Source organism: Solea solea, chromosome 10 (genome assembly GCF_958295425.1).
Source record: "Solea solea chromosome 10, fSolSol10.1, whole genome shotgun sequence".
Lineage (NCBI taxonomy): Eukaryota > Metazoa > Chordata > Actinopteri > Pleuronectiformes > Soleidae > Solea > Solea solea.
Window position 1 is genome coordinate 26,312,927 of NC_081143.1, and position 20,159 is coordinate 26,333,085.

The 20,159-nt window shown below is 42.0% G+C and overlaps 2 protein-coding genes across 5 annotated transcripts in view; both read left to right on the forward strand.

The window, feature by feature from the left end:
* The first annotated feature begins 3,693 nt into the window (after nucleotides 1–3,693).
* On the forward strand, nucleotides 3,694–16,127 carry LOC131467345 (E3 ubiquitin/ISG15 ligase TRIM25-like). 4 transcript variants are annotated; one of them, XM_058641193.1, is made up of 9 exons: nucleotides 3,694–4,303; nucleotides 5,384–5,479; nucleotides 6,684–6,764; nucleotides 6,862–7,014; nucleotides 8,115–8,274; nucleotides 9,270–9,308; nucleotides 10,612–10,689; nucleotides 11,498–11,575; nucleotides 13,063–16,127. In XM_058641193.1, exons 1-9 carry the CDS (start codon nucleotides 3,704–3,706, stop codon nucleotides 13,614–13,616), a joined length of 1,839 nt encoding a protein of 612 aa, XP_058497176.1. In that variant the 5' UTR covers nucleotides 3,694–3,703; the 3' UTR covers nucleotides 13,617–16,127. The 4 variants fall into 4 exon arrangements, with proteins under 4 accessions (XP_058497176.1, XP_058497177.1, XP_058497178.1 ...); XM_058641194.1 differs by having other exon boundaries at nucleotides 11,501–11,575; XM_058641195.1 differs by lacking the exon at nucleotides 10,612–10,689.
* Nucleotides 16,128–16,466: 339 nt separating this feature from the next.
* Nucleotides 16,467–20,159, forward strand: part of man2b1 (mannosidase, alpha, class 2B, member 1) — a 16,376-nt gene continuing 12,683 nt past the window's right edge. Inside the window, 7 exon segments of the mRNA XM_058640325.1 lie at nucleotides 16,467–16,650; nucleotides 16,853–16,955; nucleotides 18,238–18,411; nucleotides 18,528–18,655; nucleotides 18,657–18,722; nucleotides 19,584–19,716; nucleotides 19,817–19,962. Of these exon segments, the coding sequence (XP_058496308.1) occupies nucleotides 16,516–16,650; nucleotides 16,853–16,955; nucleotides 18,238–18,411; nucleotides 18,528–18,655; nucleotides 18,657–18,722; nucleotides 19,584–19,716; nucleotides 19,817–19,962 (885 nt within the window). The 5' untranslated portion in view covers nucleotides 16,467–16,515.

A 20,159-nucleotide genomic window follows, 5' to 3' on the forward strand; every position in this document is an offset into this window, starting at 1 on the left:
TGTAGGGACATATATTATATAATACATGCTCATATGGGATGGTTTTTTGATTACTTTACATTGGTTTTTAATTTCTCCTAATATATATTTAAATATAAATGATTAAAGAGTTATACGAGAGAGATGTACGAGAGAACGTACGAGAGAAATGTAAATAAACCACTTATTGTTCCAGGCAGACGCAGAAAAACATGCAACATAACTGTGTGTGTGTGTGTGTGTGTCTGCCTCAAACCACAAAAGCTCCGCCTTCTTCCTTCCTCCTTAAAACTCAGAGTTACAGTTACACCACTCACTTGCTCTACAGCACGCGCTGCTCTGCTGTTTACCAGAAACACAGGCAAAACTGTCTTCACAGGGAACTTTTAAATCTGACTTTCCATTTATTCCAAACAGAGGATGAGCCTTAAATACATTGATAATACCCAGACTTATCTTTGTTGCCAACAATTGTAGCCTCTTTAATGTCATCAATAAAGTTTGGAATCTACCAATGTAGATTCATATATCAATCCCAGAGGATTTGATTGATTTTATTTGATAAATTACTATAAAGGAGAAGAAAGAAAATGTAACTACAGTGCAAACAGTGCATCCTAAAGATGATATAAAAAAATGAGATTTACATTGTGGTCCCCAGAGGATGAGAGGAAACAGAAGTTATGCAATAATAGGCTAATTTTTACATAAAACTACTAACGTGGTGTTGCACCAGATGTTAGAATACATGCTTCAGGCACTTCCTTATAGGCTCTGTAATTGCATGTTGACACTAGCATTATTTTAGCTTCAATCATTCCCAGAAGCTGGGTTGAGATTTTTTTGGGTGCACCAATTAAATTGCACCTAAGATTTACATACATATTTTCATAATAACATAACATATATGTGTATGTATATATATATATATATATATATATACATATATATATATATATTTATATATATACATATATATTTATATTTTTATATATACATATATATATATATATATGCACATACATACTGTATATATATATTGTTTGCCTGTTTAAAATGTTATAAGGTGTTACATGAATGGCTGTGAAATAGTCAAATACATGATAAGATGCACTAATTAGCCATTGTAAGGATTTATATTGTGAATTTTGTCGTTACTTGTCGTCTTTGAAAAGTGGGTCCCCATCAAAAGTTTGGAAAACACTGATTTAGATTTATAACCTGTGACAAAAACGACACATCTTTGAAGATGCATGCTGCGTTAATGAACTGCCTTAATGCATTCATATAATAATCATTTTTGAGTGGCAAGTATTCTAATCTAATTTTTAGTCCGGATGTTTTGTCATTTGGAAATTAAAATCTTTGTGATTTCATCTCAGTTTGTTCACTGCAGAAAAGGCAAACATTAACTTGTGTATGGGACAATCTTGCAGGGAGGAAACACAAAATGTGTGTGTTTCTCTTGGAAAAGCTTCAATTCTCTGCTCTAAGCTGCTCTAAAGTCGTCCAATATTGCTTCCACTGTCTACTGTTTCATTGTGCTTCAGTCTCCAGAGACTGTCGCCAAAGAGAGAAAGAGCTTTATACAATTAATTCACCTCAGACCCTCATCGCCACCTTTGTTTGTTTGTCCTTTCTCAGCGTTCTCGCCTTACATCCATCCCTCCATTCCTCCCCTCCTCTCTCTCTCTCTCTCTCTTTCTCTCTTCCACTGACCAGCTGCTTTTCTCTCCTCCGCCCACCATCGCTCCCTGGCCCGGTGAGGATCAGCCCACCCCCTTCCCTGTCCCTTACGGTCCCGCAGGTAAACCAGAGACGCCCGAGGCACACCCTGGCTAGGAAAGGCCCAGGATCGCCTTACGGCCTAGCTGAAAAGGGTCCTTTCTAAAACACTCAGTACATCCCAGTCCTGCTTTGAACAAAGGGCCAAGGGAGTCCAGGGACCAGACCCCCTTTTAGGGCTTTGTCTGTTTTCCTGCTCTGAGCTCTAAGTCAGACAGAGACCTGGCCCACACTCAAGAACAGAGATTGGAGGAACGCAAGGAAGCAATAAAAGTTTTAACTGCTGCTTAACTGCTTAACTAAAAGCTGTAATAAGTAACGCTATTGTTCATTATTGAATTATTATTATTCTGCCTCTGTTCTTGAGAACAGGCTCTGTCAAGCAATACTATCAGACCTGCCTTTGTGTACACAGCAACAACCAGGTTTTGGAGGGTTTTTTTGAGTAGTAGAATTCACTTCTGAAACTTCTCTGTGTTTTCAATCAACCTGTTTGCAATAGTGACTCACTTTACATGTGGAATGTTTCTGTTGCTTCCGTCTGTCCTAACATAAAACAAATAACTTCCTGTGTGCAGCTTTGGGAGTGTTGTCACGCAAAACGAGATCTAAACACTGTTGTGCTGAGAATTAAGCTTCATCAGCATTTGTGTGAATTCATTTGAAAATGGTTTAACTATATATTTTTTTACATTTATATAACAGTTATGCACTATTGTGGGTTTAATGCAAAACTGTGGGTTGATATTGAATTGATTAAAACATGGAGTTAGTGGACACTGGTGACGTTTCCTTGATTAGAATTAATGGATATTTTTGTATTTATAGGTCTAGAGTGTAACATTTATGAGGGTTTATTGTGGGTTTATTATGTACTGCTCCGTCTCTACGGCAGCCTGAATGGACAAACCAGCCAAAGGGTGAAGCAGGTCCCATTAGTGTATATATTAAATGAATGATATACATTAATTATGTATTATAATATATTAACACATCTAATAACACATCTTTGTAGCCTGGACATGCACAAATGTGCACATATTTGCTCAATTTAATGTAGTTTTAACTATTTACATTTTATTTTCCTTAATTTGATTGATATACATCAATTTGAAATTGATCCCGAATACGTCAGGAGGCTCCAAGACAGGCTGCAGTCCAACTATGATGTGAAGACTAAAGGGAGACACGTTGAACCGGGAGAGCTACTGTGGGAGGAAAAAAGGGAAGGTGTCCCAAGCTTGATGGAACTGTGGTTGGGATCGTGCAAGGTGTTGGAGAGACTGGTATGGCTGCTTTATTTATCATTAAAAAAAAAAATCAAATAATAAACTTACATTTATGATCTTGTGCCTTGGGTGTTGTACTGAGACAGTAACAAGTGAGAAGTGACTTATTTGTTGCTACAGAAAACGGTCAGCAGAGGGAGCTATGCTCACATAATCCTCACATTCTCCTGGACTGTGGTCAGCTGTGCTTTTTCCTTTGTACATCACAACCTCACTTTAGCCTTACTTGTACTTTAGTGAGTGCAAACACAATATCTCATGACAGAGTAAGACGTGAACTGAAATGAGTAATTGCTATGTCATAAAGTAATCAATAAGCACTATTTACTGTGTTACTATTGTTCTATTTATATTTTTTCACAGTGATTCTAACACTGTATCTTCACAGAAAGGCATAAAATGAGTAACTGGCACAATGTAGTGAGTGAGTGAGTGAGTGAATGATCCTTTAAGATCCGACTTGTACCTGTAAGACAGCACTGAGGGTAGTATGGCACTAGTTGCGCGTGCTTGCGGAAGGGCAGCTACTATCTCGTGGCCACGCCCCTTAAAAACAACACACAGTGGACCTGGACCAGCCAGGGACAGAAGTGAGTCCTCTATCAGAGGTCAGGGGTCCGGCTCCAGGGCAGACAGACAGACAGACAGACATGGCCCAAGCGAACATCTCGGTGACGGAGAGCCAGTTCAGGTGTCCCATCTGCCTGGACATCCTCAAGGACCCGGTGTCCATCCCCTGCGGTCACACGTACTGCATGGCGTGCATCAACAACTACTGGGACCAGGCGGAGTCGAGCCAGTTCAGCTGCCCTCAGTGCCGGGAGGCGTTCAGCCCGCGGCCGGTGCTGCGGAGGAACACGGTGCTCGCCGAGGTCGTCGAGAAGCTCAAGCTGAGCGAGGTGCCCGCGGCGCCGGAGCTCTACCTGGTGGGTGTCGGGCAGGTGCCGTGCGACTTCTGCCCCGCGGAGGGGAGGCTGAGGGCGATGAAGTCGTGCCTGGTTTGCCTGGCGTCCTTCTGCGAGCTCCACGTTCTGCCACACCGGGAGGTCGGCACGCTGAGGCGGCACAAGATGGTGGCTGCGGTGGAGTGTCCGGCGGAGCGGCTGTGCGCTCAGCACCGGCTCGGTCTGGAGCCCGCGGGCACCGGCTCCGAGGCGGAGGCCACGGGGGACTGGACCGGGGACTGTTTGCTGTGCGAGGCCGACCAGGAGGAGGTGCACAGCGTGGACGCCCAGAGAGCCAGAAGACAGGTGCTGCCTATACTGTAGTAGACTGGAATTTACATTTTACACCAATAAACGGGTTTAAGGCTTTAATCTGGATAAGACATTATTGAGATAGTGATGATGTTTACATGAGTTGCCATTTGAGTATTCCAGTTTTCACATCCTGTAAAGTAAAATCTGATAATGATTTTCCTCACAACTGTGAAAACACCAGCAGGACTTTATAATTGTATACAGAAATATAAATGACAGTGCTTTAATCTGATTATTGCTCATTCCAATGATTACCTTTCTCGGATTAAAGGGATCATTGATAGTTAGTTTTTGAAGTGTACTGATACGTTGGCAGCAGTCAGTGTGTTTACCTACATGTCAAAAGTCCTATTTTAGTCAGACTAAGACAATAATTTGGTTTTCTTAATGTCATGTAAACACGATAGTCTGACTAAAATCCAGCTAGTTTTAGTCGGACTAACCTAACAGAGCCACAGCATGGTCCATCTCGCCATTCACTGTTTGTTTTTCGGTGACATAAAGGTCAACAGGAAACCGATAGTTTATAGAGAGATACAGCGCCACCTATGGAGGCCGAGTCAGCAAGTTTTTCCGATTGCCTGTCTCAGTCATACTACGGCCTTGGCTCAATTTTAAACTGTGAATGTAAGTGTACTGACTGACTTGCATGTGCGTCAAAATATGGCAGCTCAAGAATGGGCTCAGGGCCTTATCTCGCTATTAGCCCTTGTCTTTTCTGACTAAAAGCTAAGTGAGCTGCTCACTCCCACACACCAAAGTCCAGGGAGACTATCAGTGATTTTACATTACTGTGCACAGGAGTTGTTGAGGAGTCATGAAATAGTGACACCAGTGAGTGAATATGGTCCGGAAATCTGTTCAAGGTGCCATATTGTTTGAAATGAAAAATATTTGGCACAGTATATGATAATACAATCACACAAGATAAGGAGCTTGAAGATATTTGGAATCGTAATTTCTTTCACAACAAGAAGCTCTCTGAATGAGTAGTAGAAAATGGATATTTGAATCATTTTCAGTAACGTTTGTCTATCTGTCTGCTCATCAGTCTCTCTTTGTTTCTCTCAGCTGCAGCTCCAGGAGTCTCAGAGGATGATGCAGGGGAGGATTCGTATCGGAGAAAGGGAGATAGAGGAGTTTCAGCAGAGCTTGGAGTCCCTCAAGGTGAGCTTCAGATGCTTCAATGGCTTCAGATGGTAACACTGACACTGTTCAGTGCTGTTGGTCTTTCCTTCTGGTCCAGACTCTACAGACCATGGCTCCCTCTGAGCAAGGTACCCAATTTGCTCCAGATTGACTGGGTTAATTGGACACTCTAATGGTGCTTTTCCACTATGCCTCTACTCGGTTTATTTTGCTTTTCCATTAGTGTCTCCATGAAGACTACTGGTGCTGACAAGGTCAGTGTTTATGCCAGGTCCTAAAGACTAAATACACACACACACAATCATACTAACACTCTCCCAGAAAAGACTCTTTATCTCCCTCCTGTGAGCTTTTATCTCCAGCCGTCTTGTACATTAGCTAAAGACGACCTCAGACTGACATCATCCTCTTATCAGACTTTCACTGAACCGTTTGTTGTTTTGCCTCCTCTACATTGTTGAGATTCGTCTCTGACCTCAGCAACATGAGTCCGTGTTGTTTGCAATGAATGATTTTGCTCTCTGTGTCTTTTTTATCAGTGACACTGAAGAAACTCAAAAACTTCCCAGGAAAATACCGTTTTCTTCACGTTATCTTACTGTTATTTCTGCAGGAGCGGGATCGTTTAGTCAGAAATTAAGGAGACGCATTGTGGTGGGTTCATATTAAAGTTTAACCATGGGAAATCTGTTGCGTTTGGAGCATGGTTTTCTTTGGCAGGACCAATGTCATCCATAATTAAAAGGTTTTCCAGACGTTTGGGTCTGTTCCCACCTACTTAAATGCCCTCCTAAAGGCTTATGTTACCTCTCGACTACTCCGTTCATTAAAGGATCGTCGTCTGGCTGTGCCAACACCCCGCACAAGACAATCCAGACTCTTTTCATCGTGTCGTTCCACACTGGTGGAATGACTTACCGAGCGCTAACAGAACAGGGGCGTACCTGTCTGTCTTCAAGGAGCTCTTGAAAACCCAGCTCTTCCAAGAGCATCTTCTGTCCTTGCACTTACCTTACCCCTACCCCCTCCCCTGCACTCCCCAATCACCTTCTGCACTTGGATCCACCTCGGCACTCTCACCACCATCAGTCCACTGTTCCCATCTAGTGGAGTTCTTTCCAAGATTTCTTCTATGTAGCTTATTCCTCTTTTGTAAGTTGCTGTGGATAAAAGCTTGAATGCTAAATGCTAAATGCTTAAATGTAATGTAAATGTGTTTCAGGTGTCTGCGTCGGCTGTTCTGGAGGACAGCGAGGCTCTGTTTGCCGACATGGCGCTCCGCTTGGAGAAATCCAAAGCAGAGGTGAGAACCAGGATCTTCAAGGATGAGCCGTTAAAACCGTTCCACGACTCCCTGCTTCACTTACATCCATGCCCATACATCTGCTTGCGTGCCATAGGTCCGAGCGAGGCTGGAGGCGAAGGAGCGAGCATTGGTGGGTCGGGCCGAGCGTGACCTCGAGATGCTGGAGAAGGACGTGGAGGAGCTGAGGAGGAGAGATGAGGAGATCGGTCAGCTGCTGCAAACGGAGGACAACTCACACTTTATACAGGTGAGGAGGATTGGTGATCTGTCTCGGTCTGCAACTATGTCATTTTCATCAGCCATTAATGAATTGTTCCATTATTTATCAATTATTTTTTATCACCAATAAAGGGACAGAATTTTGAAGATTAAGTTGTATGACGGACCGTTAAATCATTTTTAACGAGGCTACGGTTTGGAGATCTCGACCCGGTTTGCAGCCGAGAAGACTATTTCCAGGCACTATTTTCCCATATCAAGTGAAACTGATGATGAGTTTGGACTTTTGAACATTAAGTTGACACGTCACGGCAGACTGTCTCTGCTCAAAATGATTGTGAGCACACTTACCAAGCGTTGCCACGCAGTAACGTCCCCAACCAAAGCAAAACAAAGAGTAAACAGTAAATACGAGCAGAGGGCAGCAAAAAAAAAACAACAAAAAAGCACCACACACTTATAGTTGCTTTAATGCTGCATTAGGGCATTTGATTAAAACATCGCACAGTATTTCTTACATAAAAACACTTATTGTTTATTAAATTGGACACACAAAAACAGAAGTGAACTCTGGGACGACTTGAAATTACAACTTCATGGGGGCTGTTCAATTAAAACTCCATTCTCATAACTGGGGAATTACAACCTCTGAATAAAACTGGGATGTTTAAGTCGGCGGGTAATTGATTGAATTGTTGCAGCGCGACTTGGATGCACAAACCTCAACTTGGCTGTAAGTTTATCTTGTTACTAATGCGGAGTTCTCCGTAACTGTAAATAATCCCCAGTCCTTCGAGCGCCACTGTATTAGCAGCAGGCACTCATCTCGAGAGGTTTTGTTCAGAACACAAGTGAGCTGATGTCATTTATCACATTTGATAATCATATTCCATTCCGTCTTAATAATAATGCATCCTGGAAACCTCAAGAACTCCCCAGAGTGCAAACCCAGGGAGATGAGTGTGGAGCTGGTGAAAGAATGGATGAGGGGAAAGAATGAGTCGGCAGTGGAAAAAGACTGCACACGCCTCGGTGCTATTTACAAATTCAATTGAACAAGGAGTTAATCACGGTCGGGTGGTGTTTTTTTTTGTTTTTTTTTCCACTCTTTGTCTTTTATTGGCTCAGGTAGCTCCACTGCTGTGTGTCCCTCTTACTGCTGGCCGCCACTCCAGAGCGCTCAGCCTGCCCACAGAGGCCTTCAGCGGAGCCAGGAGAGCGCTGTGTCACTTCCGCAGCCGGATAGAGGAAGTCTGCAGGGAGGAGGTCGACAAAGTCAGTCGCGCAGGTACACCAAGTCATCTACAGGCAGGATGACGTGATAAGATATCATAAATATACTCTGTTATCACAACATGAGATGCATATTTTACATATTCCACACACATGCCGTGTCTGGTTTTGCTGTAAAGTGGTTAGGGTTTGGGATAAATTGCACCTGATTAGGGTTTTGAATCTCATGCTGCGTTCCACATCCACAGAGAGCATTTCCACATGTTGGTTTTGTTTACTCAAATGTGGGTCTCAAATTCTCAAATTCTCAAATTCTCAAATTCTCAAATTCTTAAATTCAAATTCAAATTCTCACCAGGAACTCATTTTTATTACCTTGTATTCTTTGATCCGTCTTATTTGTACCAGCAGACTTCCTCATTGTAACCTCAAGCAAGTTTCCATGATTATTGTCCTTGCTCATCACAGAGTGAAGTAAACCAGAATAATTCTGTGAGTCAAACTGGCAGATTTACACCACGCAGGCACTAGCAGACTTGCAGCTAGAGGCTAAAAATTCTGAACTGTGGCAGAACAGAATTAGCAAAACGTAGTGTCTTTCTCTCTCTCTCGGGTCACTTGATATGCATTATTCTGAAAGATTAACACCAAAAACATCCTACGTACTCTACCTTTAAAACCCACCGGTCCTCATAATCCAAATGAAACACACCACAGCGAGCACAATGTTGTTTTTCAAACTGGTTATGCACTGTTGACCCTTCCATTTCACCTCAAATACGTTTGAACTATTGCTGTTGTTGGCAATACCAGTCGATGACACCCGACATGGTATTTTGCGGTTAAAATTAAAAACAGTATTATGTGTGAAACAACTGTTGGGGTTGGTGAGGTTGCTCCAAGTTTGAAATCCAAATTCAATTCTGAGAACAAATGGAACGCACCATATGTCACTATAATATGAAAACAAAATTTGCAATTGCATTTAATTTGTGTAGAAATGTAATTTTTGCTCAATAGCTCAATTTAACTCTATGATTTGTCTTCCAGTCAATGAGAATTACGTGTCTGTTGGAGATTGTGTAAAAGGTAAGCATGAGACACACGATACACAAAAACAAACACACACACACACGCACACTCACAGTCTGTGACAGTGTCATGTCTGAGGTGACCCAGTTCAACTATGCTGCAGGTATTGACATGACATTCAACACCACAAGGGAACAGGGGATGTGTCAATTATTGATGCCGAAGACAACCGGTGTTGTCTAATACAAGACATCCTGGCTCGTGTCCCGCTCTGCTCTGTCCTAATCAGTTTAGTGTAGTCTGATTGAAATTCGGTGCGGCTTCCTGTAGTTTAAATGAATTAGTTGTATAGAGGCTTTCAAAGACATTTACAGGAAGAGTGGAGATTTACTGTAGCTTTGAACTCAGCCGACCGTAAAACAGTTAGTGCCCGCTTCTATTGTGGCTGTGGTTCAGGAAGTCCATTTTCCCATCTTACATTTTCTCCTTTGACATTTGAGGAAACACTAAGTCTGAAACCAAGCCGACCAGCTTTGATTCAGAGCAAAAAAAACATATATTGGAAAACTGAAAAAGGTACATGACCGTGTTAGAGCTGAAACAACAGCTTTTTTCATTATTAAAACAAGATTTCTGATTGTTTCAGCTACTTAAATGTGAATATTTTCTTGTTTCTTTGCTCCATATAACAAAGAAATCATTAAATGTAGTGCTTGGCATTGCGAATAAAACATGTCGTTCTTAAAACACACAATATCATACAAGCTCAAGGTTTTTCAATTAAGTCTAACCTTTCCACATCTTGTAACCTGTGAGTTGACCTTTGATGGTCATGGTATTGTAGCTGAAAATTGAATTTTCTACTCTGAAGTTCCTGGACCACACTGATGAGCTCTGTTGGGCCAGAAGAACTTTGACTTTCGTGCTGCTCCACTAGAGTGTTTTGAAATAACTAGAATTTTGTACAAACCGGATTCTGGTTCCCAGAGGTAATTCTTCTTGGCAGGCGCTAACAATCTTCATTTGTTCATTACCGCATTTTTTTTCTTTTCGCGCTTTGTATAAAATGGGAGCATGCTAAATGCTAAAGAAAGCAAACATGGTAAATGTTACACTGAGCCTGTTAAACATCAGTATACTAGCATTGTCATTTGTAAGCATACCAGCATGCCGCCGATATTAGCACTTAGCTTAAAAGCACCGCTGTGACTCACAACATTTTTAGCTAGCATGGCTGTGTAGCTCTGTTTAATTTTAGAAAACACTGCTAACTGGGACTACTGCGGCATTGTTTGTCATTTTGTTTGACTGAAATGCATATTTATATTCAAATACCACTCATGTTCATTGCATTTGGGAGGTGGTAGAAATCTGTGTGTGGAGAACACCAAACCTCAGCAAATGCAGCCGACTGCAGGTCAACATGGTACCACTGTGGGTAAGTGTAAAAAAAAAATTAGCAGGTTTAAAAACTCGCACTACTGGCTACTTTGAGCATTGCATGGAAAAGAAGGGTAGATTTAGCAACTAACTAATTATTAACATTAAAGCCACTTAGGCAGGTGTAGCTTGTTAACTCTGTGGATGTATAATCGGGTTTACTTCACTGTTGGCAGGTTCCTAGAGGCTTGACTCATAGGTACCATTTTAATTCCTCACTCACCAAGGCAAGAAACATGACCTAACAGTCAAAAAAACCAAACCTAGTACAGATTCTGACTAGCACGTACACCTACAAAACTGCTAGATATATTCCAGTACATATCTCCCAATCCCTCTATCATAGCTGTCAAAGATATCCACGATACCCTTCAACTAATGAAAATCAAGACTTAAGGCTAACTACTTAACTGTTCACAAATTAAACTAACCCTCAACTAATACTGGCTCCTTCATCGTGTGTGTGTGTGTCTTTCTGTCATTAGTACTAACAGCCTAAGGGTGTAGTCCGCAACGGCCATGGTGGGCCAGCTGGATTACAACATGGATTATATTGCATTATTCCAGTGCATGCAGTCATATATTGTCTTAACCTCCTCCACTGTCCTCGTTTGCTCTGTGCTCTACTGATTTACTTGGTTGTTGGGGCTCTTCCTTGTTGGCACTTGATCTGCCAATGGGTTTGTCTGTCATATCCTGGAATGGTTTAAGCAAGTGTTCCATTTCAAATGTTTGTGCTTTTCTCATCCTTTTCAACATCAATAATGGCTCATCTTTGTTCTTTTTTGTTGTCTGTCCTTTTCCAGCAGTGCCGGTGTCATTCCCTATGTCCCCTTTGTCTCTGCAGCCGGCTGATCAGAGGATGAGGGCATCTTTCCTTAGGTGTAAGTATTCCATCTTTCAGTCTTATCTGTGTTTTGGCATCGTAGACGGACACAGGGTGGTGTTATTGCCCCTGTCTGCTTATCATATGTTCATCATTGAAAAAGGAACACTTGAAGACCTATTAATCAGGGGTTCATACAATGTTTTATTTCTACATCCAAAGATGGTCGTCTTCTGACTGATACTCCCAACCTACTGGGTCCCTTCCTCCTTACTCTCTTCTTCTTCCACCTTTCCTCTTTGCATCACATGACCGCCTTGTGTGTCATTCCCCCATCTTCCTCTTGTTCAGCCGCACCTCTTCTTTGACCCCGTTTCCTGCCCATGCTCCTCGTCGCCAAATAATGAGTGAGTCCTGCTGGGGAATCTGAGAGCCCCGGTCTGGACCCTCATCAATGATGGATAATGTTCATACTGTATTTATGACATCTAGGCCCTTCATTAAGACCAACCAGTGTCTTGTCGCGGTAGAAACATGCTAGCTGGCAGAGTGACAGCGCAGCAGCACCTTGTCAGACATAAATAAATCATCTGGACAAGGGATTAAGGACATTTGTGTCGTTTATCTACTCTGTGTCAAAATGTCAGCTTAAAACAGAGAATGGCGTTTTAAGGCTTGTTCATGCTCTTCATCAGATGGAAACAGACACTATCTTCTGTCTTTACCACTGAAAATTGTCAGAGGCAGTGTAGCCAGTACTGCAAGACACTCAACAATGTCCTAATACGTACATTGTGCCATCTTCTGCACCGTCATCCATGTTTGTTGACTGAAAATCTTGACTTTTAGTGGATGCTTTGCTTAACAACCATGCCAACTTAAAAGGATACATGTGAAGGCCACTACATGCTCTCCACATTATGTATTTGCATGTTCTGCTCATGCAATAATTCATAACCCTACTCAGTCAGGGATTGCATCAGTCTGCCGTTGCTTACCCGATCTTACTCCATTCCGATAATATGTTGTACTTGGAGCATGTGCTATCAACTAGTACAGTTTGTGCGATCAAAAATCTTTGGGCACCAAATACAGTAGATGACCGTTAAGGGTCTGCGTGGGCCGTCAACAGAAATGGGTGGATGACATTTAACTCACTTGACTTTATGTTAATTATCTCTCTCTGGTTTTTAATAACTGCTTCTAAATTTCCTACAACCGCTGTCTACAGACGTTACCAAGAATGTATAGAAGCCATGAGTTCGAATTGCTGACCTTACAAATACAACTTTCCCCTTAGCGACAATGGACTGGAGTCAATTGGACCGTAGCTGACCTTTGGGGACTCAGGAACTATGCATTGGCCTCAAGTATTTAGGCAGTGACAGTTTCATTGTTCAGATCATCCAATAAAAACCCTGAGAGGAGTAACTGGGAAGAAATGTATGGATTTCAAGACCTGAAACCATGTTATTGTTCATAATTGTTTGGGTAGGTTATGTGCAGAATCGGTAAGCCTAAAATCTTGTCTTTCTTTCTTTGCAGTTTCATGTCATCTGTCCTTGGACCCCAATACGGCCCACCCTACTCTGAGTCTGTTGGAGGGGCCCCATGGTGCCCACTGTGGCGAGGAGCCCCAGTCCTACCCCCCTCACCCACAGCGCTTTGATTCAGTGGCTCAGGTTCTGTGTCGGGAAGGCCAGTTTGCTGGTGCCAGCTACTGGGAGGTGGAGTGGAGGGGCGGAGGATGGATCGACATCGGCGTCACATATCGGGGTATCGGACGCAAAGGCGGCGGAAAACCCTGCCTGCTTGGGCGCAATGAGAACTCCTGGCGGCTGCGGTGTACGCATGCGGGATACGCCGCCTGGCACGACAACCGTAAGACCACTGTGGCTGCGCCGCCCTGCCCCAGGATCGGTGTCTTCCTGGAGCGCCAGAAAGGAGTGTTATCCTTCTTCAGCATGTCGGACACAGTGGTGCTCCTACACACATTTCACTGCCTGTTCTCACAGCCGCTGTACCCGGCCTTCCGCCTGGACCTGGACTCCACGCTGCTCATCTGCCCACAAGGTGGAGGCAATGGAAACCCAACTTAACCCTGCCCTTTCTCCGTATCTGGGACCCTTTACTTGAACCTGCTGTCACTGAAATCCTTTAGTTCAAGCCTGTGTTTATTAGCTCGATAGCTACAGTGTTTTAGTCTGTGACGTGGGTCTCTCAGTCTCAGGGTCTTGACACTAAAGCTGCACTCGCACATACGTGGTGGAGTCCTCAAAACACTGCTAATTACCTTTAAATGGGGCTGTGTCACTGTGTTGCCGTGGTGCATCATGCATTCACTTCACTAATTCCCTTTGCTGCTAAAGTTAAGAAACCTTTAGTTTTGCATGCAGCAGTGCAAGGCTAATCAAATCGATGTTATGCAAATATCCCGGCACGGCCGCTTCAATCTGTTTTGCGTTTTTACGCCCAAAAGGAGCTCTCAAACAGGACTGTTCTCCCCCGTTGTCGGGTGTTTTTGTCGGATAGTTCAACCAACTGTGGATGTTGTCGCTGTCCCTTTAGCAACATTAGCATGTCTTGCTTCACTGAAACTGTTCTGCTAACGCTGCGAACAGCCGCCTGCGGCACCAGGTGTCAGACGAGCTTACCTCAAGCATTAAAGTGAAGAGGCACTCTGTGTCTTGTGACAACATTCCAAAAACCATGGAATCTGGAATCACGGTGTCTCAATGTAGAGGGCTTCCTTCAGGGGCTGAACTGAAATGAGAGGATCTGTGGGGGGTAACTATTTAAAATCTCCAGCACTCAATGAATCCTGGGACCCATTTGGCTGGGAATGGATGGGACACATTTTATCAGCCACATTTGAAGTAGCCTGTGAAATGGAATGGCTGAGTTGTGGCGTTATGGTACAGTTAGCCTTCAAATGTAGACTCTGAAGGATGCAGCCTATGACTTACTCATCATCATCTTGAAATGCCCAGGCATTACTAACCATTATATTTTACAAAGGGTCCATGCTACTCACGAATCCCGGTAATCAACAAAAAGGCAACATGACAGAATTCTGAACCTGAAACAACTAAATAGAATTCAACCTATTCACTAATGTGCTTTTCCAACTATCTGTCATCTGTGGAATAATGTATTCACCGCTTACATTGTCTTTGTGGTTTTTTTAGCTATTTAAATATTTAGCACCTGTGATTACTTGGATACCAACAGCAAAGATATTTGACACGAGAAACCTCCATCAGTTTGTTATATAGAAAATTTAGTGTACAGTGACTAAAGCGATAGATTTACACTTAATTGAAATGCCATATTTTAGTTGTTGTTGCTTTGGATCATGTCTGTTGTGGTTTCCTGTTACTTGAGAGAGTTTTCAGGTACGACCTTTCACAGGTTTGTCTTTAATAATCTCCAAAAATTAAGTTCACCATGTTTGAGATGTGCTTGAACAACTTATGTCTGTGTGAAAAACTGTTTACAGAACTACCGAAACTGTTCGATAATTTGTGTCCAGACATTTTCGGTGAATTTTTTGGAGATTTCTGTTGTATTCTACGTGGTCTCACTCACTGACATAATTTTAGGGTTAAAAAGACAACGTTTGCTTTCTCACACACAGCTAATGCAAACATTCGATTAGCTTAGCCTAGCGGAGACTGTTTGTAGAATGAAATAGTTAGTGTAGCAGTGTCCGTCCAACAACAACAACAACAACAACAGAATCCCATTAAGTAAAGGCGCAACGTGTTTTTACCCTTTTTACGTTCAATAATAGTCCGTTTTTAGCTGTTAACTGTTTTAGCTCAGGTTTCTGTTGCCTCTGGACAGAGCCAAGTTCCTTCTGTATGCTAAGCTAAGTTAGCTTTGGCATCATATTTTATATACAGTCATGAAAATTGAGAAATACAGAGTAGATCTTATTATTTATCTTTCAGAAAATTATTTAAATATAACATTGTGCACATTTTTTTTCTTCTTAAAGGCTCATGATATTTTCGATTATTGCCACTACAATTTGTTGCCGCTACAAATCCAGTCCAGTCTAATTGAGCCTTGTGTTTAATTTTAAATTTAAAAACACACACTTTACATGTGAGAACACATAATAGAAAAACAACTTGAACATTTCCACTTCCTGTTTGACTGTTTATGGGTTTATGACATCATCTTCACCATGAAGCCATTTTTGAATGGTGGGGCTCCAGAGGAATTGCAATATTTTGACGAAGCACTGTGTGAGTTTTTCTTTCTGTCAGGGATAGAAAATACAAAATAATAGAATAGAATAGAATGTCTTTCTATTCTATTCTATTCTAATCTAATCTGTGCCCTTTCCTTTACTACATTCAAGGGCATGTGTGTTCAAAAGACTTCAATAATATACAGGAAACCCCCTGTATTTAGCAGGCCCAGAAAAAAGTCATCTTATTATATTAGGCAGATCAATCTTTTTTTTTTCTGCCATCAAGTGCTTTATTCCGCAAGCTGAATGTCTATAATTGAATCCAGTAGCATTTTCACTGTGCTATTGATTTTGTAATATGAAATATGTCAAATATGTTGAGTTGGCAATAAAATGAACCAGGTCTGAATCGAGTTCCTTTTATTTACTTCTTTATGTAAACAAACTCCCAGAATGTTCTTTGTGGAAAAAGACAACACATTTCAAAAATTAAACCTAATAGAAGTCCATTTATGTCCTACATATTTTTGTATTTATTTAAAAAATAAATACATACATAAATAAAAAATAATAAATAATTGTTATTTTTTTCATTTTTTCCCTTTTCTTGGCTACCATGGAGTGACTCATCTTGCCACAGACGATCTTCGTCTCGGCCTGATTCTGCCTGTAAGTCCGATCTGAGGGAACAAACTCACTTTCTCTTCAGACTTGTGTTTGTGTTTTTAGTGGAAGCGGAGACTCGGAGCGCTGTCTGTGTCATGTGACCGCAGTTTCACATAAAAAACTCAAGTCATATGATTCGTGGTTCATTCTCCAACATGGCGGCGCTGTCTCCACGGCTGGTTGCGGCTGTGCTGTGCCTCCTCACTGGGGTTTTAACTTTCCCTCTCGGTCCCGACAGTGAACGCTCCGCCACCTGCGGATATGAGGTCAGTTGCGTTCACGTCCTTTACGTTTTCTTTGAAATTCAAACACGGTTTACTAGCACACTGTAGTTAGTAAAACGCTGGTGAAGTTCTCCCAGCTAAAGTAAGTTTCAGTTTCACTGTTTTTATGAGGAACTGAGACATAAACACACTTATAAATGAATTAGTATTATATAATAATGTTTGTATTTGTGTATGTGTGCAGTCGTGTCACGCGACCAAAGCCAACATGCTGAATGTTCACCTGGTCCCTCACACACATGATGATGTTGGCTGGCTGAAGACCGTGGACCAGTACTTCTATGGAGGTCAGTCTCTCTCGTTTTGACACACAAACACACACAGCTAACAATAGTTGGTTCCCGGAACACTCTGGGAACGTTCCCCGAAGGTTCAACCCTAGGTTCTGCTGTTGTTGACACGAAACGTTTTCCTAACGGTCCCTAACCTTAGTTTTTGGTTGCACATTTGGTTCCCAGAACATTACTTTGTCGCAACCTTTATAGAACGTTCTCTTTTAGTTCCCAGAACGTTGCTTTGTCACAACTTTCATACAACCTTTCATAGAACGTTCTTTGTTTGTTCCCAGAACGTTCCTCTAACTTCCTCTTACTTTTCTACAACCTTCATATAACAGTCGAACAACCTTTTATAGAACGTTCTCTTTTGGTTTTCCAGAACGTTCCTCTAACTTCCTCTTACTTTTCTACAACCTTCATATAACTGTCAAACAACCTTTTATAGAACGTTCTCTTTTGGTTTTCCAGAACGTTCCTCTAACTTCCTCTTACTTTTCTACAACCTTCATATAACTGTCAAACAACCTTTTATAGAACGTTCTCTTTTGGTTTTCCAGAACGTTCCTCTAACTTCCTCTTACTTTTCTACAACCTTCATATAACTGTCAAACAACATTTTATAAAACGTTCTCTTTTGGTTCCCAGAACGTTCCTCTAACGTTACTTTTCTACAACCTTCATATAACTGTCAAACAACATTTTATAGAACGTTCTCTTTTGGTTCCCAGAACGTTCCTCTTACGTTATTTTTACACAACATTCATACAACCTTGAGAGAATGTTCTCTAAAGGTTCCCTTTAGGCACAACCTTGGACTACTAATTACCATGACCACCAAGTAACTTCCTAGCGTTACAGTGCATTGACACCATCCATTTTCTGTGAAGGCACCTTAACCATGACCATAAAATTAAGTCCTAACCATCGAACAACCCTATAAAGAGTGGAATCTGGACAAAATGTCCTCCCTTTACCAAAATGTCTTCACACCATAATGTTTACACTCACGGTCCCCACATAGATACAAGTATAAGTTCATAAACACACAGCAGTGTGTCCACCATTCTTTGCTAAAACCATATAGTTATTACATTCCCTGAAGGTTCCACCCTAGGTACTCTTGTGGTTTATATGGAAAGTTTTCCTAACGTTCCCCTAAAGTTAGTTTTTGGTTGCACGTTTGGTTCCCAGAACGTTCCCCTAATGATACTTTTCTACAACCTTCATATAACCTTTAGAGAACGTTCTCCTTTGGTTCCCAGAACATTCCCCTAACATTACTTTTATACAGACCGCAATGACATCCAGCACGCCGGCGTGCAGTACATCCTGGACTCGGTGGTGGATCAGCTGCTGAAGAATCCTGACCGGAGGTTTATCTACGTGGAGACGGCCTTTTTCTACCGCTGGTGGAAGCAGCAGAGCTCCAGTATGCAGCAGACGGTCAAACAGCTGGTAAATGAAGGTACACGTGACTTGAAATGTTGCATCTACACTAGACCATGTTTCACTTCATCACCTATCATCACCTAAGGACACAGTAACCAGCTCCCCCTCGTCCTCCTCCTCGTCCTCCTCTAGGTCGTCTGGAGTTTGTGAATGGCGGCTGGTGCATGAGCGACGAGGCGACGACTCACTACAGCGCCGTCATCGACCAGATGACCATGGGCTTGAGGTTCCTCAATGAGACATTTGGGGCCTGTGGACGTCCCCCGCGTCGCCTGGCACATCGACCCCTTTGGCCACGCCCGTGAACACGCCTCCATGTTTGCACAGGTACGGAGCCGTGTTGTAAAGATACTGGTGCTGTACTTCTGGGTCAAGTCAAATGTGACTAATTTAACGGATGCACCTTTAGCTGCAAATATGATAAAACTAGAGCTGCAGCTAACGATTATTTTCATAATCGATTATCTTCTCGATTAATTGATTAATCGTTTGGTGTTCAGAATATCAGAAAACCTTGATCGGTGTTTGTCAAACCTGGAAATGATGATGTTCTCAAATGTCTTGTTTTGTCCACAAACCAAAAATCATTGATTTGTAATGATTTCTTTGTTATCCAGAGCAAAATATTCGATTATCAAAATAGTTCTCGATTAATTTAGTAATCGATTAATAACTGATTCATCGATTAATCGTTTCAGCTCTAGATAAAACATGTACATTATGTAATCTTATTAATATTTTTTAGGGATCAAATAACAGGGTTCCGGTGGATCCTTAAAAAGTCGTAAAAGGCCTAAAAACAAGGCCTTAATTAGTATTAAATTGTCTTAAATCCCTTTTAAAAGTCTTTAAAATGTCAACACATAGGACGTAGGCTTTTATAATTATTTTTATGTTGAAATAAACATTTAGGCAAAGTTCTCCCTAACTAATGTGTTTTGGGCGGCTTGTGTTTTTTTTGTTTTTTGTTTGGTCTTAAATTTCACTCTAAGTGGTATTTAAAAACTTTAAATACCTAGGCTATTGTGCTTGTTTCATATTATTTTCCTTTGGTAACAAATTCATCTTTACCACAGTTTTGTGTGTGCGTGTGTTATTATTCATGAGACTGTTATCTTCTGTTGTGAAAGTGAGTTTCTATGCTGAGCTAAAGACTCTCTCCGTTACCTGTATGTTGTTCTGGTGCAGATGGGATACGACGGCCTTTTTTTCGGTCGCCTCGACTACCAAGACCGAGATCGCAGGATGAGGTCAAAGGAGCAGGAGCTGCTGTGGAGAGCATCTGACAGCCTCACGCCGCCCATGGCTGACCTCTTCACTGGTAAACTAAACTCTCTCATATTCCTGCTTTAACGTCCATTGTTTGCTGTGTCATGTAATCCTCGATCCCCCCCCCCCCCCCCCCCCCCACAATCCAACAGGGATTCTTCCCAACGGTTACAACCCTCCTACGGGCTTCTGCTGGGACCAGTCCTGTGACGACCCACCCATCAGAGACGACCCTGACCTGGAAGACTACAACGTCGACGATGTGGTGAACCGTTTCCTCGTCATCGCTAATAGTCAGGTCCGACATGTCACACATAGAATTAAACACTTTATTTATTTATATACACCGCTGCCTCATTTAGAAAGTGTTGTTTCCTACGGTAAGAACAAAGGATTTCGAACACAGAAGTCACAAAGTAACACATCCATAACTGTTTGAAGTCAGTTATGGAGGCAGTGGTTTGTCAAGGACTAATTTTCTCCATGTACTTTAAT